Consider the following 19285-nt stretch of genomic DNA (forward strand, 5'->3'; position numbering starts at 1 on the left):
GATTGTAAAATGGTTTACCTGCTACGGAAAACAGTATGGAGGTTCCTCAAAAAGTTAAAAATAGAAATACCACATAATCTAGCAATCCCACTGCTGGGTATATATCTAAAAGAATTGAAATCAGGGTCTTAAAGAAATATTTGCATACCCATAGTCATAGCGCCACTGTTCTCAATAGCCAGGAAGTGGAAGCAATACAAATTTCCATCAGTGGATAAATGGATAAAGAAAATAAATATTATATATATATATATGTATATATATATATGAATATTAGCCTTAAAAAGGAGGGAAATCTTATTACATGTTATAGCATGACTGAAACTTGAGGACATTATGCTAAGTGAAATAAGCCAGTCACAAAAAATACTGTATGATTCCACTTACATGAGATTCTTAGAGAAGTCAAACTCATAGAAACAAAGTAGAATAGTAGTGACCTGGGGCTGCAGGGCAAAAAGAGAATTATCCTTTAAGGTTAAAAGGTTTCAGTTTTATAAGATTAAAAGGTTCTGGAGATTTGTTTACCAACAATGTAAATACACTTAACGCTACTCAACTGTACACTTACCAGTTAAGAATGTTAAGTTTTATATGTCTTTTTTTTTTGAAGATTTATTTACTTACTTTAGAGAAAGAGAACACACGTGAGTGGGGGTAGGGACAGAGGGAAGAGGAGATAATCTTAAGCAGACAACCCACTGAGCATAGAGCCCAAAGTGGGGCTCCATCTCATGACTCTGAGATCATGACCTGAGCCAAAACCAAGAGTCAGATGCTTAACCGTCTGAGCCACCCAAACACCCCAGTTTTATATGCTTTTCAACCACAATTTTTTTTTAAAAGGAAAACCACACAAAAAACACAGAAGGAAACATAGGCAAAGGTCTATGTCCCTATAGTTGAAGGTACAGAACAGTGTAGAAATTAAAGCAATGGCATAAAACTGTAAAAGAATAGACTGGGGGAGAGGGGCGGGAACAGGGAGTTGTTGTTTAATGGGTATGAAGTTTCAGTTTTGTATGATGAAAAAGTTCTGGAGAGCTATTGTGTGATAATGTGAATATACTTTACTGAACTGTACACTTAAAAAAATGGTTAAGATGGTAAATTTTGTTCATGTTTTTACCACAATATTTTTTTAAAGTATTCAGTGAAATGTCATTCCCTCTTTATCTCTGCTACCCTATTCCCATCTCACCCTTATTTCTACCACTTTTCTCCCTCCTCCACATTCAACCAACCTCTTTAGTTTCTGGTGTAACCTTCTTGTATTTCCTTGTACAAATGAGCATATACCTATATATTTTTTATATCCTCTTATGTGAATGGTAGTATACTACAGATAGTCTTTGTGGCTTTGCTTTTCTCAGCATTTCCTGGAAATCATTTCTTATCAGTTCATAGAAATCTTCCTCATTCTTTTTTATAGCTGCATGGTACTCTTATTAGTGTACATATGCCAAATATACTAATTCAGCCTCTTTCCTATGTCTAGGCATTTAGGTTGTTTCCAGTATTTTGTAATTCCGAATATACTGCAGTGAATAACCATGTTACTTGGTTTTCATATTACTAGTGATTTCTCTTCAGGGTAGATTTCTAGAAATGAGATTGCTGAGGCAAAAGATAAGTGCATGTGTGATTTTGTTGGAATATGTTGTCATACTTTTTCCTTTTTTTGCTGATCTGATAGGTGAAACATACTATACCTTAGTATCTTGTTTTAATTTCCATTTCTTTAATTATGAGTAGATTTGGACATTTTTTTCATATGTTTTGGGGCCACTTTTATCTCTTTCTGGTGAATTATCTGTCCATACAGCCCATTTTTCTATCAGAACTTTTTGTCATTTTATTTATTTATTTATTTATTTATTTATTTATTTATTTATAATAAATTTATTTTTTATTAGTGTTCAGTTTGCCAACATACAGAATAACACCCAGTACTCCTCACACCAGTGAGAATGGGGAAAATTAACAAGACAGGAAACCACAAATGTTGGAGAGGATGCGGAGAAAAGGGAACCCTTTTGCACTGTTGGTGGGATTGTGAACTGGTACAGCCACTCTGGAAAACTGTGTGGAGGTTCCTCTATCAGATTTTTTTATCCTTTGGCCCTTTTTGAAAAAATTGTGGTGAAATATACATAAAATAAAATTCATCATTTTAACCATTTTCAAGTATACAGTTCAGTGGCATTAAGTACTTTCACAATATTGTACAACCTTCACTACCATCTGTCATCAAAACTTTTTTCATTTTGCAAAACTGAAAGTCTATACCCATTAAACATTAACACCCCAGTACCCCCTCTCACCTCAGTCCTGACAATCACCATTCTACTTTCCTCTAATTATTTTAAGCTCCTCACATGAATGAAATCATACAATATTTGTCCTTTCACGACTGTCTTTTTTCATTTAGCATAATATCCTCAAGTTTCATCCATGTTGTAGCATGTGTCAGAATTTCCTTTCTTTTAAAGGCTGAATACTATTCCATTGTACATATATACCACATGTTGTCTATCCATTCATCTGTCAGTGGACACAGGTTGCTTCCACCTTTTGGCTGTAGTGAATAATGCTGCCATGAATACTTTAAGACCCTGCTTTCAGTTCTTTTGGGTATAGACCCAGAAGTGGAATAGCTGGATCATGTAGTAATTCTATTTTTAATTTTTTAATTAGACCACCATACTGTTTTACATAGTGGCTACACCATTTTGTGTTCCTACCAGCAGTACACAAGGGTTCCAATTTTTTTTCAAATCCTTGCCAAACACTTGCTATTTTCTGCTTTTAAAAAAAATAATACCCATCCTAATTCTGGCCCTTATTCTTAATGGTTCTTTATATATTAATGATATTAGTCCTTTGTCTATAGTGTGTGTTTCAAATATTTTCTCCTGGTTTGTTCTATTTTACTTTGTTTTTGGTGTTTTTGTCATTCAAAAATGTTTAATTTTCACATAGTAAAAAAGTGTCAATTTTTGCATTGCCTTCTGATTTTAACAGCTTTATTGAGATGTAATTTACATACCATAGAATTCATTCAATTCAATGGTTTTAGTAAATTTACAGAGTTGCACAACTATCAACACAAAATCCAATTTTAGAACTTTTCTGTTACCCCCAAAAGATCCTTCATACCCACTTGCAGTTACTTGTTTCCCTGCTCCCAGCACTGTGGATTGCTTATGGACATTTTATACACGTGGAGTCATATAGTATTTGGATTTTCTGTCTGGCTTCTTTCACTAATAATTTTTTTCCTTCTGACTTTTTTTTTTACTGAAGTATAGTTGATATACAATGTTATGTTAGTTTCAGATTTACAACATAGTGATTCAACAGTTCTATACATTACACAGTGCTCATCATGATAAGTGTAGGCACCATATGTCACCATACAATTATTATAATATTGACTCTGTTCCTTATCCTGTACTTTTCATCCCCATGACACATTTATTTTGTAACTGGAAGTTTGTGCTTCTTAATTCTCTTCACCTATTTCACTCATCCTCTCATCCCTCTCCACCATGGCAACCTCCATTTCTTCTATGTATTTGTGGGTCTGTTTCTGCTTTCTGTTTGTTTTGTTTTGTTTTTTAGATTTCCACATATAAGAGAAAGCAATGGCATTTGTCTTTGTCTGACTTATTTCATTTAGCATTATGCCCTCTAGCTCCATCCATATCATTACAATTAGCAAGATTTCATTCTTTTATGACTAGTAATATTCCATTGTATATATAGACATATGTACATCTCATTTTTTTTAGTATAAGCTGACCCACAGTATTACATTAGCATCTGGTGTACCAACATAGTGATTCAACTTCTCTAAACATTATGCTATGCTCACCACTCACGTATAATATTTTGAGATTCATCCATGTTATAGCATGTATAACTACCTGTACTTTTTTTTTTCTTTCTTTCTTTCTTTTTTTTTTTTTTTTTTTTTTTTTTTTTGCTGAGTAGCGTTCCACTGTCTGGATAACCCACATTTTGTCTATCCATTCACCGGTTGATGGACTTTTGAATTGTTTCAACTTTTTGGCTATTAGGAATTTTGCTGTTATGAACATTTACTTTAAATTTTTTTGTATGGACATATGTTTTTTACTGGGTAGATATCTAGAAGTAGAATTGCTGGGTTGTATGTTTAACTTTTCAGGAAACTGCCACCATTTTCCAAATTTGCTCTGGTGTTTACATTCTCTTCATGCTCTGGATTTTGATTCATAATTAGAATGCCTTTCCCTACACCAAGGTTAAAGAGGAATTTGCCCATGTTTCCTTCTAGAACTGATGCTGGTTTTATTTTTTACATTTCATATGGAGTTTTTTTCTTATGTATGTATGAGCCTATTTTCTTTTAATATCCTTATTTTCAATAACTTAATCATTTTTTCTCATTATAAAAGAGATGCATTGCTTCTTATAGGGCATTTAGAAAAGTATAAAGTAATAAATCTTAAAATTGCCACAATTTTACCACCCAGAGACGATCACCCTTTGTAATTTTCCCTCCTTGGGTAATTTAATCTTGGTTTCCTGACAATATTTTAAGAATGTTGGATAAAGAAACTGAGGAAATCTGGGGTCTCTTAAGGGGTCTCTTAAAGACCTATTCTAGTTTAACCAGTTTATTTTATTTATTTAGATTGAGAGAGAGCATGGCGGGGGAACGGTGGTGCAAAAGGAGAGGGAACGAGAGAATCTCCAGCAGACTTTCTGCTGAACACAGAGCCTGACAGGGGGCTTGATTTCACAACCCTGAGATCATGACCTTAGCCGAAATCAAGAGTCAGACACTTAAGTGACTAGGCCACCCAGGTGCCCCAGTTTCATCAGTTTAGAAGCTACTGACCCATCTTCCTTTCCTTTCAGTTTAGCATAGACCTGTTTGATGTAAGATAAGACTAATGGACACAAGACTAATGAAAACTATTTCAGGGATGCCTGGGTGGCTCAGCGGTTGAGGATCTGCCTTTGACCCAGGGTGTGATCCTGGAGTTCTGGGATCAAGTCCCACATCGGGCTCCCTGCATAGAGCCTGCTTCTCTCTCTGCCTGTGTCTCTGCCTCTCTTTCTCTGTGTCTCTCATGAATAAATAAATAAATAAAATATTTTAAAAAAACTATTTCAGACTTCCAACCACCAAGAATATACTGCTGGATATAATTTCAGCTGCACAAGGAATAGATGCTAAGAAACAGTTGATGAATCAAACAGTGAACTCAGCTGTTCAATGTTTCACAGAGAAATAGATGGTACTTCTTTTCTCAAAAATGTATATATTAAGAGACACTTCATAAAGGCTTTTTACAAAATATACAGTTCATATAAATGATTTTTTTTTTGCTTTTTGTCCTAGAATTATATTCTTTTCTTTTTGAATGTGTGTCATGGAAGCTTTTGTATTGATTTTCTGTGAGTGTTTATCAATTACACATGCTTAGCTAATTTGAACTCCAAGCATTGACAATTAAATAGCCTACAAAAGAGGAAACACTGGTTTTCCATTGTATTTTCCCCCATTTAGAGAAACGTTGGAAATTTTTAGGAGGAAAAAACTATTGAGTTAAAAGTATCATTACTTTGGGGGCTTGTCAGCTTACATAAATGATGCATGGAAGTTTTTAGCTTAATAACAATAAGAAAATATCAAGGCAACCTAAAATAACACTAAAATTGCCAAGAGTTTATAATCCACATTTTAATTGAACATTTTTTCTAAGAGTCTTAAATTCTTGGGGCGCCTGGGTGGCTCAGTCAGCTGAGCATCCGACTCTTGATTTTGGCTCAGGTCATGATCTTGGGGTGGTGAGATCAGGCCCATGTAGGCTCCACTCTCAGCACAGAGTCTGCTTGTCCCTCTCCCTGCCTCTGCCCCCGGCCTTTGTGCTCACGCTCGCGCTCTCTCTCTCTCTCTCTCTCTCTAACATAAACAAATACAAATCTTTAAAAAAATAATTTAAAAATAATTTTTGAAAAGAATCTTAGTAAATTCTCAGTAGTATAACATTAGACCTTATGGTGTGGCCTTGCTACTAACTTTATGAATAAAGAGCATGCTAAGATTTTTCGTAAGAATTCCTAGAGGTCTTAAGCTTAGTAAGAGGGTGTCTACTCCTGAAATCCTTTCTGATCCTTTATTGAGATTGAGAACAGCTGTTCCCTGTCCTTTATTTCCTCTTTATTATAGCCTTGACAGCTATTCATTTTTCCCTTCAGTTTCCTTCAGATCCAGATCTTCATATTTCTTCCGATCTTTTCTCACCAGTCCTATTTTCCTATTAATTTTGAACAATTAATCCCAGTGGATTACAAAAAACAAACCAAAACCATCCATCTTGTTGGTCTTTTCCATTAGTCTGGAACTGATATCAAGTAATCTGCATAAGGTCCAAAGGTTCTTATCTATATGTACTACAAGCTATTTCTTTCCCTGCCTTCCACTCCTATTTGATATGGACACCATTGTTGCCACCACCCACTCTAAACAATTTAAAATTGATAGACAAATGAATAAGAGGTTTCAAGCAAGGCAGGCATTTAGAAGGGAACACTTATTTATGGAAAATTGTGAAATGTGCTCTCAGTGGCCACTGGTCATTATATCAACTTTCTGACTTCTTAAATGCTATTTCCCTAAACTTCAGTAAATAGGTAGTTGACTTACACTGATGAGGTTATTTTTCAGCCCTTGGCAGTGTCACTTCTACCTCCCCCATACCTCTTCCTTTCCTGCTCCTAATCTTTGATAAGGGATTGAAAGTGGGGAAAGGAGGGAGACAATGTGTATTTTAGCCACAGTTAGCCTTCGCTTTTGTTTGTTTTTGTTTATTTTTTATTTAAATTCAATTAATTAGCATACAGTGTACCACCCAGTTACCCCATCCCTCCACCCCCTCTTCCCTCCAGCAACCCTCAGTTTGTTTCCTATGATTAAGAGTCTCTTATGGTTTGTCTCTCTCTCTGATTTCATCTTGTTTTATTTTTCCCTCCCTTCCCCTGTGATCCTCTGTTTTGTTTCTTAAATTCCACATATGAATGAGATCATATGATAATTGCCTTTCTCTGATTGACTTATTTCACTTAGCCATCAAATCTATGGCATGAATAGAAAGATTTTAAACCAAGAGTCAAGGATAGAGGTTAGTTGTTACTGTTGCAACCATGGCTGGCTCTGTGTTATTACCTTCCTGCAAGCCATTAATTCAAAGCATTTCAGGCATATATTTCTTATTCATTCGGTATACTACCTGAGTAGAAGGATAAATTGGAATGATCATACTACTTCCCAGACTTTTGGGGGTTAATTTTAAACCACCTTCACCTACACACACACACACACCTAAATGTCTGTGGGATATATTTTTATCCGCCTTTAATATAGGTGTTATTAACAGATATTTCTAATATGTTATTTTCTTTGTTTCAGTGTGGAACCATCAGAAAGTCTACAGTCCCTGATGGAGAAGAATCAGTCCCTGGTAGAGGAGAATGAAAAATTAAGTCATGGTCTGAGCGAAGCAGCTGGTCAGACAGCCCAGATGTTAGAGAGGATCATTTTGGTGAGGCTCCAAGACTAAACTACTAGCAATCTGGATGTTTACTAGCTTTAGTCTCTGAAATATTTAACATATTTCTCATTAGGAGAGAAAAGTTACATGTAAAGAAATGGATTAATATTGTCATATCTTCCATGGAGCCCCTCTAAGGTAGACATATGGGCTTATCAAACATACAGAAAAGTTAAAAGAATTGTATATATTCTATAGATCTACTATGAAGAATCCACATGAATTTTATTTTAAAGTAAATTTGTTCTAATATACCAAAGGGGATACCTGGGTGGCTTGGTGATTGAGCGTCTGCCTTCAGCTCAGGGCATGATCTTGAGGTCCGGGGATCAAGTCCTGCATCAGACTCCCTACAGAGAGCCTGCTTCTCTCTCTGCCAATTTCTCTGCCTCTCTCTGTGTATCTCTCATGAATAAATAAATAAAATCTTTAAAAAATAATTATAAAAATAAAATTCCAGAGAGGAAAGAACCAGGTCCTTCTGTCACATAAAGTCCTACCTAATCTTTATACTTTATACCAAGTAACTGTCCCCTCAGTAAGATTTTAGTTCTTCTCTATCTGCCTTCTCCTAATGTTGTCACGTTTCATATTCTGTCCCAACAACTGCCATGATAAGATAGAACAGCTGGGAAATTAATATTAATTCCTTTTACATATGGTTAATTTCCAAATAGTAGATCTCTATATAACTGATTACACCAATTCTGTAGCCTACTATCTGTCTGAAAGTAACTTGGCACTGTCACTAACATTTTTCTACTAAATACAGCTCAATTTTTAATAGCACAACTATTGCCAAAAGTGAAAATGAGTTTCCACCAAAATGTACTTGAGCATCTGTAATTTATACACCTTCACACATCAGTGTGTTCTCTAGTCAAGGAAGTGTAAGCTGCTTAAAGATTCTTTAAAGGGGGCCAAATCCTATATTCGTTGTCCATTGCTATTGGAAGGGGAACTGGAGGATTTTTTTTAAAGATTTTATTTATTTATTCATGAGAGACACAGAGAGAGAGAGAGAAAGAGAGAGGCAGAGACACAGGCAGAGAGAGAAGCAAGCTCCATGCAGGGAGCCCGATGTGGGACTCGATCCTAGGACTCCAGGATCACACCCTGAGCTAAAGGCAGGCACTTTTAACTACTGAGCCACCCAGGCATCCCTGGAGGATTTTTCTATATAATTTTCTGCCTCCAGTGCTGCATTCTGTGCCTTTGAAGTAACTATAGAAGCTGTGTTTCACACATATGTGAGTGTGGCTAACTGTAACAGACAGTACCCGTTACTCTAGCCGCATACCCATCTGACCTTTATAAGGTTGCTATATAATGGCTACGTGAAGTTCATTGTCCTGTTAGAATGTCATAACAAGCACGTTTTTGTCCTATATAAGTTGTGCTTCCCAAATCTGTTGTAACATCTAGCACGTTACAAGATACTGTGATTGAGATAAAATTTATCACCCTTCCCAAAATGTAGCTCCCTCTGCCATTTCTTCTCTGCCATATTCTTGTGCCTCACCCTTTTTCTTGTTTTCTCTTACTAAAACCAGCCTACCATATCAGATAGTGTAACTTGAAAAAAAAAAAAAAGCTCAGCTCATATTCAGTGTGAAGCCCTTTTATGTTTTCAATGCCCTTATGCTGGGGCTAGGGAACAGTATAGTGTAGGAGGCAGTAAAGTAAGTGGGTTTTGTGCAGACAGCAGGGAGTAGCATGCCAGAAAGTTTTGCTTTTTTCCCTAGTTGCAAAATTCTATATGGAATTAAGGCATCACACTCCACGCCATAGTCTGAGCTTCATGGCAAGCATAAGACCCAGCTGCTTGGATGCTATTTTAAGTAGCTCATGTTGACTAAAGGGCTAATTTCCATGACTCTGTTAAAAAAAACAAAAAACATTCTCACTAAATCACCAAAGCTCACTAGATCCTCTATTACAGCAAAAGAGGCAACCTCTCTACCTAGGTTTTAATCCATAGGAGTAAGAGAGAGGGCATAATTAGGTGAGGCTGTCAGACATTCCCACTGATGATCTCCTGGGTCTCTGTTGCAGACAGAACAAGCAAATGAAAAGATGAACGCCAAGCTAGAGGAACTCAGGCAACATGCAGCGTAAGTTTTGTACCAAATGTTTGTTAGTGACCTTAGTATATAATCATATATCCTCTGGTCTTTGCAGTATGATTAACCTTTGGGTTAATTAACCTTTGTTTGAATTTTTAGCCTCAAAGTGGATCTTCAAAAGTTAGTGGAAACTTTGGAAGACCAGGAATTAAAAGAAAATGTAGAGATAATTCGTAACCTGCAGCAAGTGATTACCCAGCTATCGGTAAGCCAAGTAGGGGCAGTGTGAATAGACCTATTCTTTCGTGTTTCTCTTGATGCACATAAACATATCTAACTCTGTGCCTTTTGCCAAAACAACTAGATTGTGAGCTGCTTCAGGACAAAGATCATGGATCATTGGATATGATCTGAATATTGAATTCGTTAAATCAAAACACTCATAGGTTACATATGCAATGGCACATTAATATTTCAGTGCTCTAAGCAAACGCTGGGTGCAGCAACATAGCAGTATGCAATTGCCTGGTAGCATGGACAGCAGTTGTTGACTTGCTGTCCCATCAGTATAGGCTAACTTAATAAGAGGCCTTTCCATACCTCGGTTTTAAATAAGTTGGGTTCTGACAGAGGACTTAGAGCAACCATGGAATACCATAGCTCTCTTCTCTAACCAGTAATAAATTAGTTTGAATGATCATTCTGTAAATTCCCATTTTTATTTATAGAACAACAATAGTAGTTGTCTGGGGGTGGGGGTTGGGTGGTGGGTATTTCTTGTTTTTCCTAGAAGAAAAATTCTTACAGTCCTACCACCCTAAAAACCTTTTATTTTTGGTGTTCCTTCTCGGCCCATAGACATATATATATCATTTCCAGCTCTTGGGCAGAGGCTTTAATTTTACTGGAACAGTGATTCTCCATCTCAGGTCTTGCCCAGTGTTTTCTAGAGATGTCAAAAGGGTATCACGGAATGATCTGCATCTGTATTTTACTCTGAAAGAGTCAATAAAAAAGATACCATACAGTATTGTGGAAGGAAGGGTTAGGATGAGTTCCAATAAATTAAATGAGTAAACTCCAAAAAGACTAGAAAGCAGCATTTTAGAACAAGTAGTACTGTACAAACTGTCATGAGCAGTCTGAGATGACAGTTCATTTATACAACAGACAGACTACAGCAGTTGAGAACCTGGGCTCCAGAGCCAGACAGACCCTGATTTGAAGCCAAATCTGCCCCTCACTGACTGTGTAACCTTGCTAAATATTGTATTAATGTCAAAAGAAAATAATATAAGTGATGCCATAAGAGGTTAAAGGCACTATTCATTTGAGGCACTCAGGGAGTTCCTGAACTCCAGGTAACTCCCTGAGTCAAAGTAGGATTGGAGTTTTTGTAAGGTGAGAAGGGAGAGAGGTGTGTGTCTTGTGGTTTGGCTCAAGTAGCAGTTTTGTTGTTAATTGCTGTGAAACTTTTGGTTGGAGGCTATTCCAGTTTTCATGCCTCTCGCTTGAATGGAGAATATTGGTGCAACCCCATCCTACTAAGTGTCCAATTATTTTCAAGAGTTGTTCTTGTAAGCCTTGTAGTTTGTTCATTGGTTAAGGTTCCCAAGTGGGAGAGGTGGCAAAGAAAGGGGAAAAGAAGTAAGGAAAACTGAGAACTCTCTTTCTGTTTTGATCCTCTTACATTAGCAATATGAGCAAAGGGCGATTAACCACCTAGAAACTTCAGGGAGTCAGTACAGAAGAAACTGGGCTCTAAAAAAACAAATAGAAGTTTGTCACACAGACAAAGGGGAAAAAAATCTGTATAGAGAGAAGGGTATATGCCAAACAAAAAGGGATGAAAGTGGGGTATGATAAGGACTTCATTGTGGCTAAATTTTAGAGTGCATGCCAGAGAATGGCTATCACAAGGTGAAATGTCACTATCTATAATTCCACTTAAATATAGCTGAAACCTCTCATGTATGAAAACCTTGTGTGAGCTGCCTCAGAATTAAGGTAATCCAGGCTGTGGAACCAAAGCTTATGTGATCACAAAAAAGTGATCCAGGACGCCATCATCACTCATGGCCCCCACACTGATCTTAGAGGATGTCACACCACCTCATTTCTGGGGCTTTGAGTCACATGGGAAAGATGAAGGAAACTCATGGATACAAGCTAATAACATAAGAGAAGGCATATCCACGGTGAGGATCTGGTGATATGATTAGTGCCTGGCATGCCTCCAAAGGAAGTTGCTTAGTGGTTGGTGGCTGACTCAGAGGAACTCTATAGAATCGCTGTATCTGCCACTAAAATTCACTTGACACGTGAAGCAAGAAGTTACTAAAGATTGCCACAAGCTGATAAAGCCCCTGGCTTCCCTCTACTGTCACAGTTAGGCAGAGTAAACCCCTTTACCTAGGGCTCCTGCTGGACTCTTGAATCAGAGCTCTCCGTGTCTATTGTTCAGAGACCCTCCCAGGCACATATTTTTTGGAAATACACAACATTGTGTCCTGTGGCTTTTATTAAAACTCATTACAGTGAAAGCAAAATGTTTCAAATGTAAGTGCTTGTCCCCTTCGTTCTAAATTAGAACTATTTTTATTTTAAGTGACAGATGAACGCCCTCTTTTCAGTTATGAAGGCAACCATTGTTCCTGAATCTTCCTCCTGGGGCTCTAAGCATGAAACTGTACCATTTCTTCCTTTATTTATTTATTTATTTTTAAATTTACGATAGTCACACACAGAAAGAGAGAGAGAGAGAGAGAGAGAGGCAGAGACACAGGCAGAGGGAGAAGCAGGCTCCATGCACCGGGAGCCCGACGTGGGATTCGATCCCGGGTCTCCAGGATCGCGCCCGGAGCCAAAGGCAGGCGCCAAACTGCTGCGCCACCCAGGGATCCCCCATTTCTTCCTTTAAAACACAATTCAAACAAACCTCCTTGCTGCAATCACCTGTGAGAAATTCATGCAGTCCTTTCAGTTCCCACAAAATCAAATTTTGTTGTCGTTGTTTTATCAAAGTGCTCTGTTTCTCAAGAAGGATTTCATGTCTGGCCCTTGGAGAATCACTGGTATTGTAAATCATGATGAGAAAGGATGTGGGAACACTTGAGAAGGGATGTGGGAACACTAGAGCTTCCTTTGCATTTTCTCTGAGTCTCACAGATTGGGAATTTCTGGGAAGGGGAAGTACTTTACAAATAGCACCTTACTAAGGGCCTCTTTGCTCCTTGCCTTGAAGTTACTGAGGTTCAAGTCTCAACAACTATGTAATGTTTCACTGGGCCGATGCAGAGACGACTTGATAACCCTAAATTCTTTCCTTGCTACTGAGCCAATAGCTCTTTCACCTATGACCACTTTAATTGTGTGACTTCCTGGAAATAATCCTTTCTTCCCAGGGCTTGCAGAATCGCTTAAACAGAAGTGGTAATCCATATGTTGCAATGCCAAATAAAGCCTAAATTCCAGTGGAGAGAACCAAGCTTGTTCATATGATTGCCTATAAACAAGTTAGTCCTCACAAGTGGTTTTAGGGTTCCCTTTTAGATTGTTGTTAACCTTTCCCTTCAAGTAACTGCTACCTGCAATAGCTGCAGGAATAGCTGCAGGTGATTGGTTGTTCTTGTGTATATGAGGGAGAGAAACTGCAGGATATTTGTATGACTTCATGAGCACATTTATCTGGGGTGTCTACCTGTGGAATTTATTTCCTCATAGAGTAGGCTCTTGTTTCCTTGCCTGTAAAATAAAATACAAAATAACCTTTCATTCTGTTCACTTTTCTACTGCATTGCCTTTATTTCCTATGTCTGTTTTCAGGGTGGTATGTCCATGAGAACTGGCTAGACCTGTACATTATTAGAGGTAGACTTAGTGGTAAAAATGTAAAGAGTAGAGTCTATAAGATGGATTAAACTTTAGCCTATGAGAATGGCTAATATTTCAGTCTGGCCCACTTATCCCTGACAGAGCAGGAAAGTTACAATAAATATGTCAATCGCCACATGGCCCCTCCCCCCCTTTTTTACAAAGACTTACAGGATCAACCTTATAATAAGGATAGACTTTTAGGAGGTGGGAAATGGAAATGTGTGATTTTTGGTGTTTGTGTAACACAGAATGGGTCTAGCACCTAAGTAGTCTCTATATATACTTGAAAAAAATTGAATAACCAGTATAAAATCCACTAGTAATCTTCACTTCAGAGTCTTTTCCTAAACTGAAACTCATTTGTCATTGTAGGATGAAACTGTTGCTTGCATGGCTGCAGCTATTGATACTGCAGTGGAACCAGAAGCTGTAAGTAATTGGCTTTGTGTAGAGCTAGGAGCTTTAACTGTGCCATTTCCTGTAATTTATTACTCAGCTGAGGAAGAGAATCCCTGATTGCTACCATCCTCCATAGAATACCTTGAAAATCCAGAAATCTTGAGTGTAAATATCAGCTTTGTAAAATCCCTAAATTGGATAGGCTCCATCTTTAATAGTATAACTGGTAATGGATGGCAGAGCATCTCAGGGATGTCATTTTTCTTCTTTACAGCCTGGCTTACTGATTCATTGTTAGACGCTACTATTCTGTGTCAGCTGTCTAGCAAGTTAGAATGAGGAAGGGAACAAATTAGGAAATTATGGCAAAGTCAAAAAAGCATCAGAGAAGACACAGAAGAGATTTTTTTTTTCTCATTATACGTTTTCTATGGATGGGATGGTTAGGGACTAAAAGAACCAAGGAGAATATCTGGAGTGTTCAAGTTGCAAGAATAGACAAAATGTATTAGATGTGGGCTAAAGGTTATGAGTAAAGTCAAAACGAAAGGCTAGACAATGGTTTGCTTGAGATATCTTTTCCCCTCAAAACAAACGTGTATCAGTATTTTTCATATTCTGAAAGAAGAAAGATAGGAGATAAATGAGGTGCCAGAGGTCAACTCTATGAGAATAAATGAAGCCTTGTCACCATTTCCACCATTCCTAAAGTGCCATTTCCAGAACTCTTTCTCCTGTAATGACCCCTTAGAATGAGGTAAAAGTAAGAAATGTTAGATCAGTAAAGGAAAGAGCAAGAAACTTAGTTTACTCTAGAAGAGTCAGTTAAAGAATATAAGAAATAGGTGCTATAAGAGCAGGGAAATAGGCTAGGATCGATTCATTTCCTATGTTTAATGCAAATGTATGAGAAGCCATTATTTTTAAAAGAACAGAGGTACTAGCAATGGAGAAGTAGCTGTGAGACCCGATGAAGCAGGACCTAAGGAGCTCCAATTGCTTGTTTCTCTTAAATATCATTATCTTGGTCTTTTCCAGCAAGTAGAAACCAGTCCAGAGACCAGTAGGTCTTCTGATGCTTTCACTACTCAGCATGCTCTACGTCAAGCTCAGATGTCTAAGGAGCTGGTTGAGTTGAATAAAGCCCTTGCACTGAAAGAGGCACTAGCCAGAAAGATGACTCAGAATGACAGCCAACTACAGCCCATTCATTTCCAGTACCAGGTAAAATATTAACTAGAGCAGCATTTGTTCATGTCTACTATCTCTTTTTTAATGGTATAGGAAAAAAACAGGCACACTGTTTTTCATGATGATGAGACAACATAATGTGCATAGTACCCCTGGAGTTGCACTGTTGATTTCAAAAAAGTGATACACATTCAGGATAAGGAATGTATAATTTTGTTTCATTTGATCTAATACCTTACCTTATGCAATAGGTATTTAATAAATAGTTTGATAGTGTTATAATAAATGTGGTCCCTACTTGGGGAGAAATTTCGTTCTGATAGCTATACTGAGAAAGATTTCTTAGTAGATGTCTTGGTTACAGTGTGAATTAGGAAGAGACTCAGAATGGATATCACTTGACATGGCAAATGACTGAACTTTTTTTTAGTCCGGATCTCTGGGTCCGGAAATAGAGCCCTTTGTCTAGCTCCCGCTCAGCACAGAGTCTGCTGGAGATTTTCTCTCCCTCTGCCTCTGCCATGCACCCCTCCTCCTCCGTGTGCACACACACACACACACACACACACACGCATGCATGTGCTCTCTCTCTCTCTCTCTCTTAGATAGATAGATAGATAGATAGATAGATAGATAGATAATCTAACTTTGAAGAAATAGAGTTACCATATAATTCAGTAATTCCACTACTGGGTATTTACCCAAAGGATACAAAAACACTAATTTGAAACAATATATGTGCCTCTATGTTTATTGCAGCATTATTTATAATAGCCAAATTATGGAAGCAGCTCAAGTGTCTATCAGTGGATGAATAGATAAAGAAGATGTGATAATATACACAATGGAATATTACTCAGACATAGAAAGGAATAAAATCTTGCCATTTGCAACAAATGGATGAATCTAAAGAATATAATGCTAAGTGAAATAAGCCAGTCAGAGAAAGACAAATACCATAGGATTTCACTCATATGTGGGATTTAAGAATCAAAACAACTAAAAAAAGAGACAAACGAAAACACAGACTCTTAAATATAAAGAACAAACTTGTAGTTGCCAGAGGGGAAGTCGATGGCGGAATGGATGAAACAGGTGAAGGAAATCAAGAGTACAAAAAAAAGAATAGTTGGGTTACTGTTACATTTTAGAATAGCTCAAGATTCAATTAAAACCGCAGTAATTTTGTGCTGTGATATCTTCTGTGAGTAGCTTCCTTTACTTCCAGTTAGTCTCAAGAAATTCTGATTAAATGGTTAGGTAGTACCTCTTAAGAATATGAGGCAGTTCTAGAGATGGAGAGTGATAATGGTTACACAATGTAAACATACTTAATGTTCACTTATTATGATTAAAATGGTAACCTTTGTATAAAAAATAATAATAAATTAGTACACTTGTGAAAAAATTTTTAGATATTATCAATTGGCTTCCCACTATGGGAAATGGGAATGTAGCTCTCTTGCACAACCACCCATGTGCACCACCTCACCTCTTATCTTTCAAAATGATAATTTTGATGAAATGAATAGTGTTTAAATTTTTGTGACTATGTAAGTAGATTTTACAGCTGAGCCACATAGTATAATACAATTCCACTTCCTTTCTTGTTTGGCTTTTTGTATTCCCTAGAGTTAATAATCTCATTTTTTCATTTTCTTATTTTTCTATATACCTGTCAATAATTTATCTCCAAACTTATTCACAGACTTATAAAACTCCTCCTAATATGGTCAGACATACCAAGTAGTTTATCATTCCATTTCTTTCTTAAAGATAACCCTCCCAGAATCTTCTGTCCTGGTTGGCTTTCTGTAAGCCTGCTGCCCAGCCAGCAACCTGGACCATCATCTTGGGTCCTGGGAATCTGCTTCACTTCTCATCTCTATGTTGAAACAGAGTGTGTATCTTCCTCCTTCTTGGGATACCCCTTTGTGTTGATGGAGTACAACCCCAGTAACTTTCTGAGACAGTGGACATGAAAGAAAAATGTTTTCAAACATTGCATTCCTGAAAATGGCTGGTGGTGGTGGTTGTTATTAGACTTGTTAATTTGCCTGGGTTTAGGCACTACAATGGAAGTGATTTTTCTTTAGAAATGTGAAGGCTTTGGGACACCTGAGTGGCTCAGCGGTTGAGCACCTGCCTTCAGCTGAGGACATGATCCTGAAAACCCAGGATCGAGTCCCACATCGGGCTCCCTGCATGGAGCCTGCTTCTCCCTCTGCCTGTGTCTCTGCCCCACCCCCTTCTGTCTCTCATGAATAAATAAATAAATAATCTTTTTTAAAAAAGAAAGAAATGTGAAGGCTTTACGTCATTGTTTTCTCTTTCCAGTATTACTGTTGAGAAGTCCATTATAATGCCCAATTCTTTTAATTTCATCTGTATACCACCACCGCCACTTTCAGGACTTTTCTTTGTTCCCAAGTGTGATTAAATTTCACAATGATGTGCCTTGATCTGGGTCTTTTCTTATTTATTGTACTTGGTGGGTCCTTTCAATCTAGAAATTTGTGTTCTTAATGGGAAGGTTTTCTTATATTATTTCTTTAATGCCCCCTCTCTATTTTTTCCATTTCTCTTTTCTCGCACTCCTCTTAGTTATTGAGATGTCTTAGACTTAGTTTCTGCTTTTCTTATTTCCTCCCTCCTATTTTTTTTATCTTGCTATTCCACTCTCTGGGTGATTTCCCTCCACTTCCTGGTGAATTTTTTCTACTTGCCTATTAATTTCTAAGATGTGTTTGATCCTTTAATTTTTTATAGCCTTCTATTTTTTTTTTCATGGATGCAGTGTTCATCTCTAATAGAAATTAAATTTTGTTGAGGTTTCCTTTTTCTTCCTGCCTTGCCTCTGTCTCCTCTAAATTCCTATCTTTAGTAGGTTTGTTTTGGTTTTTCTTTCATAGAAGAAACTTTCCTCAAATTTCCAGTGATGTTTGGCTTTCCTTTCATATTTAACAGTAAGGCACTAAAAGCCAATAGGAAGTTCTGTACATAGGTTTATCTTGGGCTGGTCAGTTTCCAGTAAAAAAAAAATCTTTCATTCTCCTGCCTGGAATTGTGATGGTATGCCCTATTTCTGGCAACCTAGAGAAAATAAGAGATTTGGAGGAGTCTACCCAGTCATATTTAGACTTTTATTTAATCTCCTGTCAGCAGTATGGTACCTTATCCCCACCTTCTGTCGTGTCTGCTGTCTGTGAGCCCAGCCTCTCAGATTCAGCCTTTCCGTGGATGAAACTTCTCTGTTCCTCTCTGTGGGCTTATGGTTTATATTGCCTTGTTCTTGGCCTTTGTTCTATAGGAGTCATATTTTAGCTTTATCCACTCTACTAAGTCAGTGACTATATACTCAACTATTTTCTTCTTCTAAAGTTTGTTTATATCTTTTGGTGGCTCTCTTCATCCTTGTTAATTTATACCCTTTTGGGCGGTCATTTTAATGGGCTATCAGGAGGGAGCAAGTTAAATATGTAGCTCAATCTTCCATGTTAACGGCACATAAAAATGCAGCCTTTTTTTTAGGTTGAATGTATTTTGACCTTTCCAGGGTAAACAAAAGATTAACAGGCTGAGAAACTATTCCACTCTTGTACCCTTCCCTGGAAATATGAGGATATATGTTCCCCCAGTGTACTTCTAACCCTAGGAGGAGGTGCTAAAAATGAGTTAGAGCTAGAGCTGTAAGATATCTTGTCCTTTTTTTCCCTTGGAATCAAATAAGCTGGTGCTCCCAAACCTTAAAGTTAAGAGGGGACAAATTCTTGTTGTAAATAGTACCTATTCATCACATGTAAATCACTGTCTCTAAGAAATAAAGGTAGTTTCTGGTTCTAAATATTTTTTTATATAAATAAATAAATAAATAAATATTTTTTATTGCTGTAGAAAAATTTGAGGAGGTATAGGTTCTGATTAATGAAGATTGCCACAAGTTATAGTAACCCAGGACTCAACTCAGTGAGATAGTTTTGACTAAATATGGCCTATATATTGAAAAGATACTATTATTCACCCATCCAATCAGTAAATATTTTGAAGTGTAGTAATATCAAATGTTGGTAAGGGTGCAGGGACACAAGTAATTTCCTAGCAAGATTGTAAATTGGAATAGCCACTTTAGAGGAAAATATAGCAGCA

The 19285-nt window shown here is 37.2% G+C and overlaps 1 protein-coding gene across 2 annotated transcripts in view; it reads left to right on the forward strand.

Moving 5' to 3' along the window:
- KIF4A (kinesin family member 4A) overlaps positions 1-19285 on the forward strand; it is a 118222-nt gene that overhangs the window by 50879 nt on the left and 48058 nt on the right. For both annotated transcript variants that reach the window (XM_041742117.1, XM_041742118.1), the window contains exons 11-15: positions 7466-7598; positions 9663-9721; positions 9833-9938; positions 13922-13978; positions 14987-15172. In XM_041742117.1, the coding sequence (XP_041598051.1) occupies positions 7466-7598; positions 9663-9721; positions 9833-9938; positions 13922-13978; positions 14987-15172 (541 nt within the window). The remainder of the gene's footprint in view (positions 1-7465; positions 7599-9662; positions 9722-9832; positions 9939-13921; positions 13979-14986; positions 15173-19285) is intronic.

The sequence above is a fragment of the Vulpes lagopus genome, chromosome X (assembly GCF_018345385.1).
Source record: "Vulpes lagopus strain Blue_001 chromosome X, ASM1834538v1, whole genome shotgun sequence".
Lineage (NCBI taxonomy): Eukaryota > Metazoa > Chordata > Mammalia > Carnivora > Canidae > Vulpes > Vulpes lagopus.